Source organism: Tiliqua scincoides, chromosome 5 (genome assembly GCF_035046505.1).
Source record: "Tiliqua scincoides isolate rTilSci1 chromosome 5, rTilSci1.hap2, whole genome shotgun sequence".
NCBI lineage: Eukaryota > Metazoa > Chordata > Lepidosauria > Squamata > Scincidae > Tiliqua > Tiliqua scincoides.
This window is the reverse complement of record NC_089825.1, coordinates 106,887,539-106,903,486: the sequence shown is the minus strand read 5'-3', so window position 1 is coordinate 106,903,486 and position 15,948 is coordinate 106,887,539. Positions and strand designations below refer to the sequence as shown.

General features: G+C 45.7%; 1 protein-coding gene across 1 annotated transcript in view; it reads right to left on the bottom strand.

Moving 5' to 3' along the window:
- Positions 1 to 8,642, bottom strand: part of LOC136652991 (vomeronasal type-2 receptor 26-like) — a 74,361-nt gene extending 65,719 nt beyond the window's left edge. The window contains exon 1 of the mRNA XM_066629918.1: positions 8,580 to 8,642. Within this exon, the coding sequence (XP_066486015.1) occupies positions 8,580 to 8,642 (63 nt within the window). The remainder of the gene's footprint in view (positions 1 to 8,579) is intronic.
- Positions 8,643 to 15,948: the final 7,306 nt, after the last annotated feature.

The following is a 15,948-nucleotide window of genomic DNA, read 5'->3' as shown; positions in this document are numbered from 1 at the left end:
GTCTTGGCAGTGGGGAAATCCCCCAGAGCCCTCAGGAAACCTTCAGGATCCATTAGCCTCCGTGGGCGGACCATAGAATGCGGTCCCCCACCTCTGCAGAGGTAGGAAGTCGCAACAAGCCTAAACCTTACCAGGAAGTGATCTGTCCATGACAACGGAGTGATCTTGATCTCCTCTACATCCAGATCACTGCCCCCATGCCCAGCTGTAAACACCAGGTCCTGCACGTGTCCTGCAGTATGTGTTGGGGCCAAGATCTTCTGGGACAGGCCCATGAAATCCTGAGCTGCACCTACTGCAGGGGCCTCGGCATGAACATTGAAGTCCCCTAGCACTAGTAGGTGGGGGGGCTCCAATGCCACCCCCGAGATCACCCCAGTCAGCTCAGGCAGGGAAACTGTTGGGCAGCAGGGCGGGCGGTACACCAACAGAATCCCAATCCTGTCCAGTCCTCTCAACACAACATGCAGGCACTCGAACCCAGCAAACTTCTGGACAGGGCACCTGGCAAGGGAGATGGACTCACAATAGACCATTGCAACTCCCCGTTCCCGTCCCTGCAATCTTGGCTGCTGCAACACCTGGAAACCTGGTGGACAAAGTTCGGAGAGACTAACTCCTCCCACCATGTCCAACCAGGTCTCTGTAATACATACCAGGCCAGCTTTCTCATCCAGGATTAAATCCCGGATGATGCAGGTTTTGTTATTCACTGACCTGGCATTCAAAAGCAGCAGCTTCAGATCCAGGGACTCACTGCCAAGACCACCAGGCATCCGAGAATTGGGGGAAGGACCAGAAGGGGAGATAATCTGCCTATGATGAACTCTCCTTCCCATGTAATGGCCTGTCCAACCCCCACCACCATATCTCCCCTGGCCCGTCACTCTCTTGATAGTGGCACCCCTCCCTTCCCCTGAGCTCCCTCCTAAAAAGAAACACATGTGGCGAGGCCCACTTTCTGAGACTGGCCTATACAGAGAGAAACACCCAGCAGGACTGCTTATGAAAAAGATAAAAACAAGGCAAGCCCCGCACTGGGTGTCTCACAGGCCAATCCTCTGCTGGAACAAGACTGTGCTGCCCTAAGGATTTATGTTGCTCCTCTCTCCCCTGCCTTTAAACAGAAGGGGACGAATAATCCAACTGCTGTTTCAGTTCGTCAGTCAGGAAAGGAACTTTGATCTTCTGGGCACGATCCCCGGGTTAAGAGCCACAGGCCAAGAGCCCTTAGGCTCTTACCCTTTGGCTCGCGCTAAAGGCTCGCACCTCTGGCAAGTCAGAAGCTTAAGCAGGTTACCTGCAGAGAGAAGGAGCCAATCGTTAGTCCCAAGGTCCAACAACAGGTGTAAGTAATGAGCTCCTTCCTCCACCGTCCCGGCAGCTGACCACTTGCTTACTGTCTTAAGATACTGTCTTAAAGGCTGCCTATGCACTGCCCTACCAGACATCTCAACAAAGGCCTGCTGTTATCTGCACCTTGTCACATGCAAGGAACTGGGCCAAAGTCACCCTCCATCTACTCCTTTGGGAAGGGCAGTTTTCTTGTGGTAGAAAATGTTGCGGTTGACTTCCTGGATGTGCTCATGGCCATCACCTTCACCCAGAAAGCAGTTTTCATTATGGGATGAGCTGGAGATGCCGAGACCCGCTCAGCTTGATTGTTCACAAAGGTTCAGGCCTTTGTGGATATCTTTGAACCTTTAGGAGCATTTGAATCCGCTTCTCTCAAAGATTCTCACAGGCTTGAGATTGTACAAGTATTCACTTGGAATGTGTGCAAAAGCTTCACCCCATCCCTGTTTTAACACCCAATCCAGTATAATTCTGTGAAAATGAGATAATACATTTCCTAAAATATGTATGCAGATCTCTCTCTCTCTCTCTCTCTCTCTCTCTCTCTCTCTCTCTCTCACACACACACACACACACACACACACACACACACATTCCCCCATATATTCCTGTACATCCCCTGGGTCATCAGAGAGAGCTCTTCTTACAATACCTCTACCGTATGAAGCCAGCGGGATGCTAGTGAGGTGTAGGGCCTTATCGGTTTCTATTTTAACATTAGATCCTGATGTTTTATCTTTATGCTTTCATGTTTACCTGTACACTGCTTTGGGATTTTAGAAAAGCAGTATGGAAATCCAATAAATAAATAAATAAAAACCACTAATATCAATTTCCAATCCATTCCTGAATGTAAAAGATGAGGTTTTTTTCTCTTCTCTTTTATCATATCCATGAATAAGGGAGCTGATACAGAAGTGCAACATTACCTGAAAACACTGTGGATCTTCAGGAGATGCTCTACATTTGGCCACCATTGCTTTGTGCCTGGTCCTAAAGGTGAACATCTTTTGCAATGCACGTGCTACAGCGTGAACCAAATTGTAGATGCTGTAGCTCTGGCCAGTCAAGCTCTTTTCAAAAAGAGTCCCAGGGAGGTTCTCCAACCTCTCCTGGCCAGTGCAAGTAACTCTGCTGTCTTTACCATCATGGGTATCAGAAAAAGTGCAATTGAAAGACTCTTCCCAGAAGATCCTGATGAAATCATCTCCTTTGTGATAATTGGGATGCAAAAACTGAAGGAATTCTGGAAACCCCAGCACTTCATTGGAGTGAATTGCAAAAGACAAGGCCCCATGAAAGGTATGTATATTAAGATCTCTGAGCACTGTCATTAATGAGAAATCCCAGCGGGCTGTCATAATCCACACCTTCCCTATAGAATTCTCTGTAACACCTTCTAACACTGTATAAAAATATATCAACCATTCCACAGCTGATATGGTTTGAGTTTCTGCATTCATAACATATACTTTGACTTCAGAACTGAACATTGATTTGACCCTCATAACAAAAGGGTTTGCTAATTCTACAGGGTTTAATAGTTTTGCCTCCTCTGAAATTTGAGATAGTGCTGGTAATTTTGTACTGAAAGCTTCACAGATTCCATTTTCAGAAAGCATTGTCCTCATGGTCTGCACAAACATTTCTCCATTATCATCATCTGTAGCAATGATCTCAACCCATGTCCACTGAAAATGCTGAAGTAGATGAACAATCCCTCTGTACTGATGTGCTTCATGAGGGACCATCCGGTAAAAGGAAGGGAGCTGCATTTTCACATTCATCGCTGGAGCTAATGCACAGTAGGCAATCTACAACAACAACGACCATCATCATCATCATCATCATCATCATCATCATCATCATCAACATCATAAAGTACAGTGTAAGGGAAGAACTCATGCCAAATAGAGGTGAATACGGTCAAATATCTGCTGGAGCAGCACAGAATTCTGAAGGGAAATTGTTTGTTTGTTTGTTTGTTTGTTTGTTTGTTTGTTTGTTTGTTTGTTTGTTTGTTTGTTTGTTTGTTTGTTGAAGGAATTTCTACCCTGACTTTCTCCCACACATTGTGGGCACCCAAGGAGGATTACAACATAAAAACACAATACGGTGAAAGATTAAAACAAAATTTAAACATAAAAAAGTAAAATAATTTAGCAGATCAGACCCAAATAGAATATGCAAAACTACATTCATTAAAAGTGACAGCACCCTGAATGATCATGGAGATAAGGCGAGGTGATTATCCAAGCCTGATTTATTGACAAAAATTTCTCACCCTGTAGGTGAGTTTCTATGTTACATCTGCACATGGCAGCGTAGAGGAGTGGGAGAGGGTGGTGGGAGGGCATTCCAGGGGTGAGGGAGGAGACTTTTTGGGAAGGGGGAGGAGGAATGCGAGGTGGATCTGGCCCAAGAGGAGGGTGGAATCGGTGACAGTAGTACACACCATATCCTAAACCTCGGCCCCTGTCCAGGCAACCCTAAAGCTCCAGCCTGCTCCTCACCTGCATAGGATACAGCAGAGGCAGTGTGACCTGGCTGTTTCAGCATAGGTTAGGATTGGGTTGTAAATTAGCATAACCTTTGCATGGAGGAGAAAGAAGACAAAATCACATGTATCACCTCTAAGAACTCTTGAGTATTCCTTACTATTGGCTGCAAGAATAAATGCCCTCACAGGTGACGAAGCTTCATGGAGCACATGTTCATTATACCTGTGGAATCTTATAGATGCTCAATGGAGTGGACATGAGGAGAGAGACCTCCAAGTCAAGTGCCCCAATGACAGCTACCAGATGTTTTTGCTTGTCACATTTGAAGTTGGGGACAATCCTTTCTTGGGTGGAAAGAAGCTTCAGAGTGTTCTGTAGTGTCAGTCTTTCATTGAAGTAACTGTCATAGATGTGGAATCCCAGGCTGACATTTGGTAGGATCTTGGTGTTCTCATTGATCTCCTTCACAGCAAAGACCAAGGACAGGACATGTTGGTAGTTCTTTGGAATGGAACTAAGGGAAATGTATTTAGCTGTAAGTATTATCTAAACCATCGTATATTCAGATATCATTATGAATGAATTTTAAAACGTGTAGATCATTCCCAACTTCTGAGTACATAGATACCATTCTTAACAAAGGAATTGATTTTATTACTTTTTTCCCCTAGCTTCCTTCAGATTTTAAGAAAAGGTATCATGATCATTTCCTGCCTGTTTACACAAACGACCTTCTCTGGATATTCTTTAAAATATAACAAGAATTGTATTAAAAAGGGGAAATTATAGCCTTCATGCTTCATGGGATCTCATGGTTACACTATGGCTAAAGTAGAGACTGAAAAATACTTCAAAGAAGAGAATATTCATGGCAACAGAAATCAACTCATGTTATTTAAAAGATAGACAGTCTGAGTATATTTCAGCATTTGCAGCTAGATTACAGATAAATCATGCCAGCCCTGATGTGTGTAATGATTCAGGGTGGACTCTGACCCTAGGTGGAATTTTAACATGCTGGCCAGACCTCATGGTAAACCACATGTTAGCAAGCAAGATTTTTCAGGTCCAATCCCATGTATGTCCAGCTGGGGCAGAGAAACTTTCTTTTCAGAACCCTGCAGAGCTGCCTGTAGTCACCGGACTGATGGTCTGACTCACAGCCCAATCCTAAGTACCATTCCAGCACTGATCCAACCCTGTGCTACCCCAAGGTAAGGGAACAAATTTTCGTTGACCTTGAAGCCTCCATTACTCCCCCACTCACACACTAAAGAGTGCAGCATGCACCCAGTTGTCATGGCTGTATCAGCAATGAAAACATAGTTAGGATTGGGCTGTCGGTACAAGAACAGAAACCTGAAGTACATGAAAAGGCACAGGAAAGGGGAAGAGCTTCCCCTTGCCTCTTGTTGAACCACGTTGGGTACCTATCCTGCCCTGGATAACGTGCAAGGCTCTTAGCTTGCCTGTTCCAGCTCAAGATAGGATTGCGCCCTAAGTCATAATACAGTAGATAAAATAAAGGCTGCTAAATGCTACAGAGGAGTAAATGCATTTTCTTACACAAGATCATCCAACAGCATTGCTTTGGGGTTTTCACTGAAAGAAATGTCCTCAAACAGGCAGCCGGATATTGAAACAATCGCTCCAATGATTAAATCACCTCTCTGTTGATACTTGAATGGGAATTGGGAAGGATCAGAGATAGTACACTGAATCGTCTGTGTCTTGCACTGAGCTGCATGAAATTGCAAGTTCAGAACGAGCAGCACCAGAAATATTCCTTCCATGTTGAGCAGCTCTTGACTCAGAATCTCCACTTTCTGTCTATAATGCAACAGCACCCTGTGCAGGACATCCATTCATTCAGTAGAGAATATTTGGGGCACGTAAGCTGTGATAGATGAAACTGGCACAGTCCTTGCTCTCCACAGTTCCTGAAGCCAGCTCTGCTGATATTTTATAGAAGTGTTCAGACTGTGTTGTTGATTGCGCGTGTGGCCTTAGAAAAGTCCTGTGGGATTGGCTTGATTGAACATGCCTCATCATAATTGATGTTAATGATCTTAATTGATGTTAATGATCTGGAGCAAATCATTGCTCCAGACAGTTGAGCTGGCTGAGATAATTGTTTCATCTGATGAGGAGTGGAAAACATCTGCTGGATCACACATTGACATAGGCCGCAATCCTAACCAACTTTCCAGCACTGACACAAGGCCAATGCAACTACGAGATAAGGGAAAAAACATTGCCATACCTTGAGGAGGCCACCATGACTGCCCCCCCAACTGCAGGATGCAGCACATGCCCCATGGCACAGGTATGCCAGTGCTAGAAAGTTGGTTAGGATTGCTCCCTTAATGGAATATGAGGGTTGATGTAAGGTCAGTAGGAAAAGAACAGCAATGAATGGAAAACCCTGTGATGGAAGCAGGGAGGAGGCAGACACACTGGGGACAGATGTTTCACTGACTTGCTTCCAGATCTTCCCCCTCATCTCCTCCCTACTACAGCCAAGAAATTATACTACTGTAAATTGTTCTCTATGGTGATAGTCTTGTTTAATGGACAAAACAAGCATAGAACTATCCCTCCTCCATCTTAGTTTGACTCAGGTGCATTAGAATACTGGGATAAAACCCCAAGTTTCATACTCCAGGATGACTTCATCTCAAGAGGCAGACAGACATAGCCTCTGGCTGGAGATGCCGGGCCCAGAGGGACACTGACCCAAAAGCTCCACTCATTTTTATATAACACTCATCTCTTGCCTCGTGAGGTTCCCAGGCCACTCATATTTCCCCATTTATTCTGAGTCATGCCTGGTCAGCTCACATTTTCAACCAATGAGAACCTTTGCGCATACCCCTTGTACTTGACATGATCTCATCCTTCATACCTGTGGGCTACACTACATCACATGGGGGATTTTTGAGGTTTCCTCAGCTGCATTGGTGAAGGGAAGTATAGGCTTGGGTTCCTGTTTACTTAAGAGTAGACACTAAATCCTCATTCCTACTCACTGTCCCACACTAGAACCACCATAGTCAAACACCACACATTAAGGATAGATTGGGGCAGGTGAAATAACTTCACTCAGAAGGCCAATCAGTTCTGAAGCAAAAGATAACCTACCTGGTCTTCCTACCTCTGCTTCAGGGCTCAAGAAAATCCACTGTGTGTGCCTGTGTGTTTAAACAGCGAGGTTTCCCATTTTTAATTCCTATGTGATTGCAGCCCAGTCCATCTCAATCTAACCCTGCCTATGCATCAGCACCCATAGAGTGCATGCTGCATCCTGTCGGGGAGTTAGCAGTCCTGGAGGGCTCCTCAAGGTCCACTTGCGCTTCACTCTGAGCCAGCAATTTTGCTACTGTAAGTCTGATTGTGTCCAGGGAGGTGGATTGAGGCTAGGAAGATGAGCTGCTGCTGCCAATAAGAACCCCTTCCCATGCACACTCACCCCACTCCTGCCCTGATCAGAAACTCTGCCATTTTTCTGCTCCCTGCCCTATTCCATCACCACCCTGGGCCCACTGCCAAGTCAGCACTGGCTGATAGAGGACACTCTGCTAGGGGGTGCGTGCAGGTGCCAGTGGTGGGCACTGGGGGAATGTCACTTGTGCTGGAATCCTTCACTTTCCACTGGCAGAACACATGTTCATCCAATTGATATGGGGGATAGGATTGGGCTGAGAGGGTCTGCATTGTAGCGTTTTTCTCTTTGAGGAACTAAAGCTTCCTCAAGCAAAAATGGCTGCCTGTAGAAGGATGAAGCTGTACTAATGTGTATTAGCAGACTGGGAAGACTGCATCTATGTGATGAGTTGGTTTTCTGAGCTTTTGTGCATGCATCTGGTGCACTACAAGTGCAAGGCATTATGCTGCCTGTGTTAGTGCATGTCACTATGACACCATGATGAGCGGGAGCCTCCATCTGAACAGAAAAACTTAATGTGTGCATAACCTGAATTGGCTGACATGGGAAGAAAAAACTTTTCACATCAGTAACTTGCAGAAAGGATGAGCTTTCGTGTGTAATCAGAGAGCATGACTTTAGGTCAGGTAAAAAAAAGGCCACTTAGGACATGGTAGGATAGCAAAGAGCTTGAAATATTGTTGGGGGAGCCAGAGCGAATAGCAGAGATATAGCAGTTTCTGGCCGTTCATTGACACACAGGAAATGCAAGCCACAAATCAGCGCAAGAGTACTTGTGAAAGATACACAATCACCTGAATAAGATATATCAAAGATTTTCTCCTAAACTTCTAAGAAATATATGTGTGCCCTTGATAAGATGCCTGAATTTAGTGTCAACATTCCTTAGCGTGCTCCAGTGCTATCCTTTCCTCTCCCCCCCCCCCCCCGCAATACAGTCATGCTGAAAAGGTGCACACTGTATCCTGGAAGGGAAGCAGGAGGCTTTGGAAGGAAAAGGAATTTAAATCCCCTCTTGCCTCTGTAAGCCTCCAGGGTCTCAATGGATCTCCTTGGTTCTATGCCAGCGATTTGACTCGCATAAGTCTGAAAATAGAATGGGGACAAGAAGGTTGCATGTATGGAGGTTAGGACTGAGCATCCACCATTGCTGCCAGATTCACCTTCTCCCAGAGCCTCCATGTGACAAGTTCCTCCCCCTCCCCACCCAGTTTCATCCTATCCCTTCCCTTTTTCCACCCTCCACACACCCTGTGTCAATTCACATGCTGGGTTACCTGTTCCAGCTGGGTTACCTGTACGTGTCGGCCAGCACGGTGAGGCATGCAGGAAGGCTTCATCCTTCCCAATGGCACTCTAGGGTCATGTGCTGCCAGACCATGATTTACAACTGCCTTACAGCAGCCAGCAATGGCAGAATGCCATTTTCGCCACCAGGGCAGTCCAATACGATTGGGCCGTTAGTAATTTTGCCTAATTAGCTGATCCTTGTTGTTCAGCTCAGGCCTCAGGAGAATTAAGTAGCATTTGGGGAAAAAGATACAGCCCAGCAACCCAGCACTAGAGGCCAAGATGGAGAAGATCTCCACAGCCACCATGTACTTTCCCTTGGTGCTCAGATAAGGTGGAAGAAAGGACAACCACACACTGCAAAATACCAACATGCTGAAAGTGATGAACTTGGCTTCATTGAAACTGTCTGGCAATTTCCTAGTTAGGAAAGCCACACTGAAACTGACCATAGCCAGGAATCCCAGGTAGCCCAGAACACAATAAAACATGGTGATGGAGCCTTCATTGCACTCCACTACAATTTCTTCAGCCAGAGAGTTCATGTCCAAATGTGGGAATGGAGGAGCAGTGCAGAGCCACACAGCACAGATACTGGCTTGAATCAGGGAGCAGCCAAGGATCATTGAGTTGGCCAGCCTTTTCCCCACCCATTTCCTCATCCTGGATCCTGGCTTGGTGGCCATGAAAGCCAGAACCACAGTGATGGTTTTGGCCAAGACACATGAAACAGCCACTGAGAAGATGAGACCAAAACATGACTGTCGCACATAACAGGTGACAGCCTGAGGTTGGCCAATGAACAGCAAGGAGCAGAGGAAGCAGAGCAATAAGGAGACAAGGAGAAAGTAGGTGAGGTCTCGGTTGTTGGCTTTGACAATGGGAGTGTCCTTGTTCTTGATGAAGATTCCAAGCACCAAAACTGCCATCAGAGAAAAAGTAAAAACCAAGACACTTAATGTAATTCCCAAGGGTTCTGTGAAAGAGAGGAAATGGAGGTACTTGGGGAGGCACTGGTCTTGTTTCTTATTTTGAAACTGACCGTCCGGGCATTTGAGGCAGTCATCCATATCTGAAAGAAAAAAAAAAATGTGTCAAGGATTGAAGTAACCAAGAAAAATGGAGTTTGCCAGCCTCTTTCCCTCACATTTCCTCATCCTGGATCCTGGGTTGGTGGCCAAGAAAGCCAACACCACAATGATGGTTTTAGCGGAGACACAAGAAACAGCCACATAATTCTTCTCTCATGCCTTTTTGTCTCCTTTAATTGAATTTTCCTCCACATTCTGCAGAGTGATTGTGACATTCCACGAACTGTAGAATAGCCCATACTCATTCACTTTAAACTTGATTTTATCCTCTGAAGTGGCAATAACATGTGTTCTACATAGCCCAATCTGACCCTACGCCAGCCCATAGCATGAAGCACTGCCAATAGAGAGAATAATGCATGCTATGGTGGGGAGGGACACCAGACAGCCCAGAAGAGGTTAGTACAAATCTGATCTCCCTGTAGGTTGCCTAGCATCTACTGAGTCTCCTTAGGCCTATGACAGCTACGGAATAAGTTGATGGACAGTCAGGGAACATGTAAGGTCAGGAACAGGAGCATAAGGTCTTGGAGTTAATGACTGCCACTGGGCACTCACTCATCCCAACCTTCAACCATGCCCTGTGCAGTCCTTTCTGCACTTCAATCCTCCCTGTACCACTCTGCCACCTCTTTATCCTCTCTGGAGGGGCATCTGGGGGCCGCTCTCATGCACAAGGACTCCACCTATTTGCACTGTTCTCTTAGTAGCTAAGAAGGTGGTGTGGTTTTTATGCCACCAGACTGGGACTTACATTATGAGAGGATCACAAGACCTGCCATTGTAAGCCCTGGATAGGATTGGGGCATTTCTCTGTTTTGAGGAACTGAAGTAGAGAAAAAGAAAAACCAGTCTAGGATATGAGATGTTGTATGAGTCCAAACACTGAACATGATATTTCCTACCCTTCTTGTAAGAAATCTTCCCTTCAGGACATGGATCACAATCGTAGCAACAAAATGGGTTCCCTTCTTTCTTTTTTCTGCTATAACCTGGATAGCAGGGATCATTACATACCGCAATGGGCAATCCCTATGTATAAAAAGAAAAGGACATATATTACCTTTCTGCTTTCTCAACCAAGTTCTGTACAGATGAGTCATGGGCATGACGGGGAAATTTGTGAACTACTGATTACTGAAACCCTGGAAATTTATTTCACAGATAGGGGGAGGCTACTGTACTTCATATGTTCAGAAGTAGGAACAGTCATTATGTTAATGAATAAGGTGTAAACAGAAGCAACTCTGAGCATGAATCCTGTGTCCGTCCCAAGGAATAGATGCGCTTTAAAGTTTGAGAACTACTCTTGGAATATGTGCCACTTTGTTCAATATGCCTTAAATCTCATCATAGTTGGTATTCCAAGCATAAAACCTCTCTTCTGCACACTGCTTTTGGGATTTCTAAGAAAATTTAAAGTAATTGAAAGGTGTTACTTAGAAGGCCAATATGGATTATCAAGGGTTAAGATGAGCATGATTTAATGCTGGTACATTTTCCACTTAGCTTTACATCTTACAGCTGAATCAGATCCCACCTGATTAAACATGCTGTGCCATGTGATGGCCTCCTCATTAATGGTGAACTCTTTGCCTGGGGGAGCCTGTGGATCAATCACACCTGTTTTCACTCTCAAGAAGGACTGGTTGGGGAAAGTCACCCAGTTGATCAGATCAAACCCAGCTGCTAATTCACCCTCCTCATCAAAAGACACCAGGTCTCCAGCACTGTTGTTAAAGGAGATGCTTCTCAGGAAAGGGTGAAGCTGAATTGAAAGAGATCAAGGAAGACAAGACAAACTGAAAAACATTTGCAGAGGGACTTTGTTCTGTTGTGCTTTGTTTGTTTATTGGGTACCATTGATGAGGGTCTGTGCCTTATCCTGGTTCCCCTCCTTGAGTGTGTGAGAGGAACAAAAGCAGGCCTTACAGCCCATTACTTTAGGCCAGTGGTCCTAGTCAGACAGCCTTTGCCTCTGCCCTCTTAAGGGATGGGGAGGGGAGAGGCAGCAATGCAATTGCCAGAATCACATCACTGCATAGGGGCACGGGGCTTGCTTAGACTTAACAGAGCCTGCAGCAGACTCCCAGGGGTGCGGGAGCCCTACACCAGCCTCCACATGGCTCCCCAACATGTGGAGATAGTTCAGATAATGATTGTGACTCACTTCTGGTTTGCGAGCACAAAACTGGAAGTGGGTCGCAATTGTCATCTGAACTGTCTCTGCATGTTGTGGAGCCCTACCCCACAAGGACTTACTGTGGAGCTCAAACTCTCTGAGAATTTGAGAACTGCTGCTTTAGGCCATTTGTGACAGTAGGGCTGTCAGAAATTCAAGCCACCACTGCAGAAAGGCAGCAGCATCAGAACGGCACTGACCCAGGCCAAGCTAATCTCAGGCTATCCCTGAGACTATACCTCAGACTATTACTTGTGCTCCGAATGCTGAGCTCAGGGTAAAAAACAACAACACTGAGGAGGACCACTGCAGCACACCCCACCAACAACAGCCCAATCAGGCAAGGCTCTGCCACAAAGTGCCCCATATGAGAGTGTTGGCTGAGCAAAGAGGCTACGGTTCCTAATGGCAGTGCGGCCACATGTCAAACCTCTGGAGTAGGCAAATGAAAAACTCAACACAGCCAATAAGAAGACAAAAATGTTCTACTTCACCCTGTAAGACAGCAAAGACGTGGTCTTAATGGCTGCCTGTGTGCTGCCCTACCAATCATTTTACCAATGGCCTGTTGCCTCCCGTATCTTGTCACTTGCAAAGAGCTGGGCCAAAGTCACCCTCCCCCTATTCCTTTGGAAGGGACAGTATTGCTGTTGGGAGCCTGAATGTGCTCACTGCTATCACCTTCACTCAAAGGGAAGTCATTTTCTATATGAGATGAGTTAGGAGCTGGAGATGCCTGGAGCCACTCAGACATCTTGATTGTTCACAAAAGATTCAGGCCTTCAAGGACAAATTTTTCAGCCTTTCCGAGCATTTGAAACAACCACTCTTAAAGGCTTGGGATTGTACAAGCTTTCTCTTGGAATGTGCGCAAATACTTCAACCCTGTCTGTATGGAGGAAGGAACTGATTAGCAGCATTACCTGAAAACAATGTGGATCAGGACGAGATAGTCGACATTTGTCCACTGTTGTTTTAAGCCTGGTTCTAAAAGCAGACATCTTTTTCAATGCATGAGCTACAGCGTGGACCGAATTGTAGATGCTGTAGCTCTGGCCAGTCATGCTCTTCTCAAAAAGAGTCCCGGGGAGGTTCTCCAACTTCTCTTGGCCAGTGCAGGGATCTCTGCTCTCCCCACCATCAACAGAATGAGAAAAGGAGCAGTCAAAAGCCTGTTCCCAGAAGATCTTGATGAAATCATCTCCTTTTTGATACTTGGGGTGTAAAAACTGAAGGAATTCTGGAAACCCCAGCACTTCATTGGAGTGAATTGCAAAAGACAAGGCCCCATGAAAGACATGGACATTCAGATCCTTGTGCACCTTCAGTACTGAGAAATCCCAGCGGGCTGTCATAATCCACATCTTCCCAATAGAAGTCTCTGAAACACCTTCTACTATTGTATAAAAATACAGGAACCATTCCAAACCTGTTGTGGTGACGATTTCTGCATTCATAAAATACACTTTGACTTCAGGCTTGAAGAATGATTTCAACCACAGCACAATAGGGTTTCCTAATTCAAAAGGGTTTAACGATTTTACTGCCTCCGAAACCTGAGATAATGCTGGTAATTTCGTACTGAAAGCTTCACAGATTCCGTTTTCGGAAAACATTTTCCTCATGGTCTGCACAAACCTTTCTCCGTTATCATCATCTGTAGCAATGAGCCCGACCCACGTCCATTGAAAATGCTGAAGTAGATGGACGATCCCTCTGTACTGATGTGCTTCATTAGGGACCATCCGGTAAAAGGAAGGGAGCTGCATTTTCACATTCATCGCGGGAGCTAAGGCACAGTAGGCAATCTAAAAAACAATAACATTATTAATAATAGAGAGTAAGGAGAGCATTCATGCCAATCAGAGGTGAATAAGGTCAAACATTTGCTGGAGCAGCACAGAATTCTGAAGAGAAATATGACCTATAAGTCTCCCCTAAGGGTCTGATCCTGTGGTCTCACCTGTGGATGTGGGGTGCTTGGCCCTGGGCTTCAGTTTTGCATAGGGTTGGAGTTGCTTCACCTAGCATCCTTTGCCACTCAACCATCTTGCTTCTTCCTTGGGCCATGACTGGATCTGCCCCTGCAGGCCCTCAGGTAGTCTCTTGGCTTACCAACTCATTATGGGCCTGAGCTGTCTCTAAATACTCTCACCCTGGGTAACAGCTCTGCCCTTCCCAGTTCACCTTGCCCCTCCCTCCGTATTCCCTAAACGGCTCAGTTCTATCCAACTTTCCAGCACCGATGCAGCCATGTCAACTGGGTATGCACTGCATCCTGAAGTGTGGGGGCAGTCACAGAAGCCTCCTCAAGGTAAGAGAACATTTGATCCTATACTTTGGTGGCCGCACTGTGGCGGCATCTGCACTGGAAAGTTGGATAGGATTGGTCTGCCACCTCCTCCCCCTCATGGCTTCCCCTGCTGTTCTCTACCTGCTCACCGTCCTTGTGCTTCCTTGGTGGTCTGTCTGTGGAATGATGCTCATTGTCCTGAGCATGGGCAGCAGTCTCAGTTCCATTGCTATATATGGTCTACTTTATTGATTACCAAAAAAACAATTCAAAGCAAACCCGGCAGAAGGCCCTCAGTATGAAGCACCTCCCCTTTTAGTGTAGGCACCAACCTTGAGGAAGGCAGACACTACCAGAATTCTCCTATGGGCTTTAGCAGCCTGGCTCCAAGCAGCAATTGGCTCTCAAAGTCAAGTAAGAGTGCAATCTTAAGATAGGGCTGAACTGGCGAAGGCCCTCTGTGCCAGCTCCCAAGTGTTGCAAATATGCTGTAAAGTGCATTTGTGCTGCTTCATGAGCAGGCCTAGGTGGCACAAGGATGTGTGCTGGCCTGCTGGTGCCAGATCCTGTCCCTACACTGGCCAAATGAGTTACATTTGCACCAAGCAGTGCAGGGGGTCGGAGAGGGTGGGGGAGGGCATTCTGGGGTGGGGAGGGGAATTTCTGTGAAGGGGGAAGGAGGAATGGGAGATAGATAGGGCCCAGGAGGAGGGTTGGATCAGTGGCAGCAGTTCATGCCATATCCCAATCCCCAGCCCTGGACTGGGCAATCCTAAACTTCCAGCCTACTCCTAACCTGAGTTGCTAAACTTCCAGCAATGTGGCCTGGCTGTTCAGCACAGGTTAGGATTGGGCTGTAAAGCAGTGTACATTTTACATGGAAGAGAAAGAAAACAAAATCACATGTATCACCTTTAAGAACTTGTGAATGTTCCTTAGTATTGGCTGAAAGAATAAATGCCCTCACAGATGACAAAGCTTCATGGAGCACATGCTCATGATACCTGTGGAATCTTGTAGATGCTCAATGGAGTGGCCATGAGAAGAGAGATCTCCAAATCAAGTGCCCCAATGACAGCTACCAGATGTTTTTGCTTGTCGCATTTGAAGTTGGGGACAATCCTTTCCTGGGTGGAAAGAAGCTTCAGAGTGTTCTGCAGTGTCAGTCTTTCATTGAAGTAGCTGTCATAAATTTGGAACCCCAGGCTGACATTGGGTAGGATCTTGGGGTTCTCATTGATCTCCTTCACAGCAAAGATCAAGGACAGGATGTGTTGATAGTTTTTTGGAATGGAACTAAGGGAAATGTTAGATTTTGCATGAGACACAGTCAAGCCTTCATGAAATGTTTAGCTGTAAGTATTATCTAAATCAGTGATTTTCACCTTTTTTCATCTCACAATACACTGACAAGGTACTAAAATTGTCAAGCAAACCATCAGTTTTTTTGACAATTGACAAGGCACACCGCCCCACCATTGGGTGACTCACATCCCCCAATGGCACTACTAATAAATGACCCTCCCCCAAACGCCCGCAGCACACATGCAGACCATTCACAGCACACCAGTGTGCCATGGCACAGTGGTTGAAAATAGCTGATCTAGATCATCATACCTTCATATGTTATTATGACTGAATTGTATAAAATATCAAGCCTATATAAGATGCCAAAGACCAAAAACTATAGAACATTCCTGAGCACATAGATAACCTTACTTATCAATGGAAATGATTTTCTTACTTCCTTTTTTTCCTAGCCTCTTTTAGATTTTAAGGAAAGGTATAAT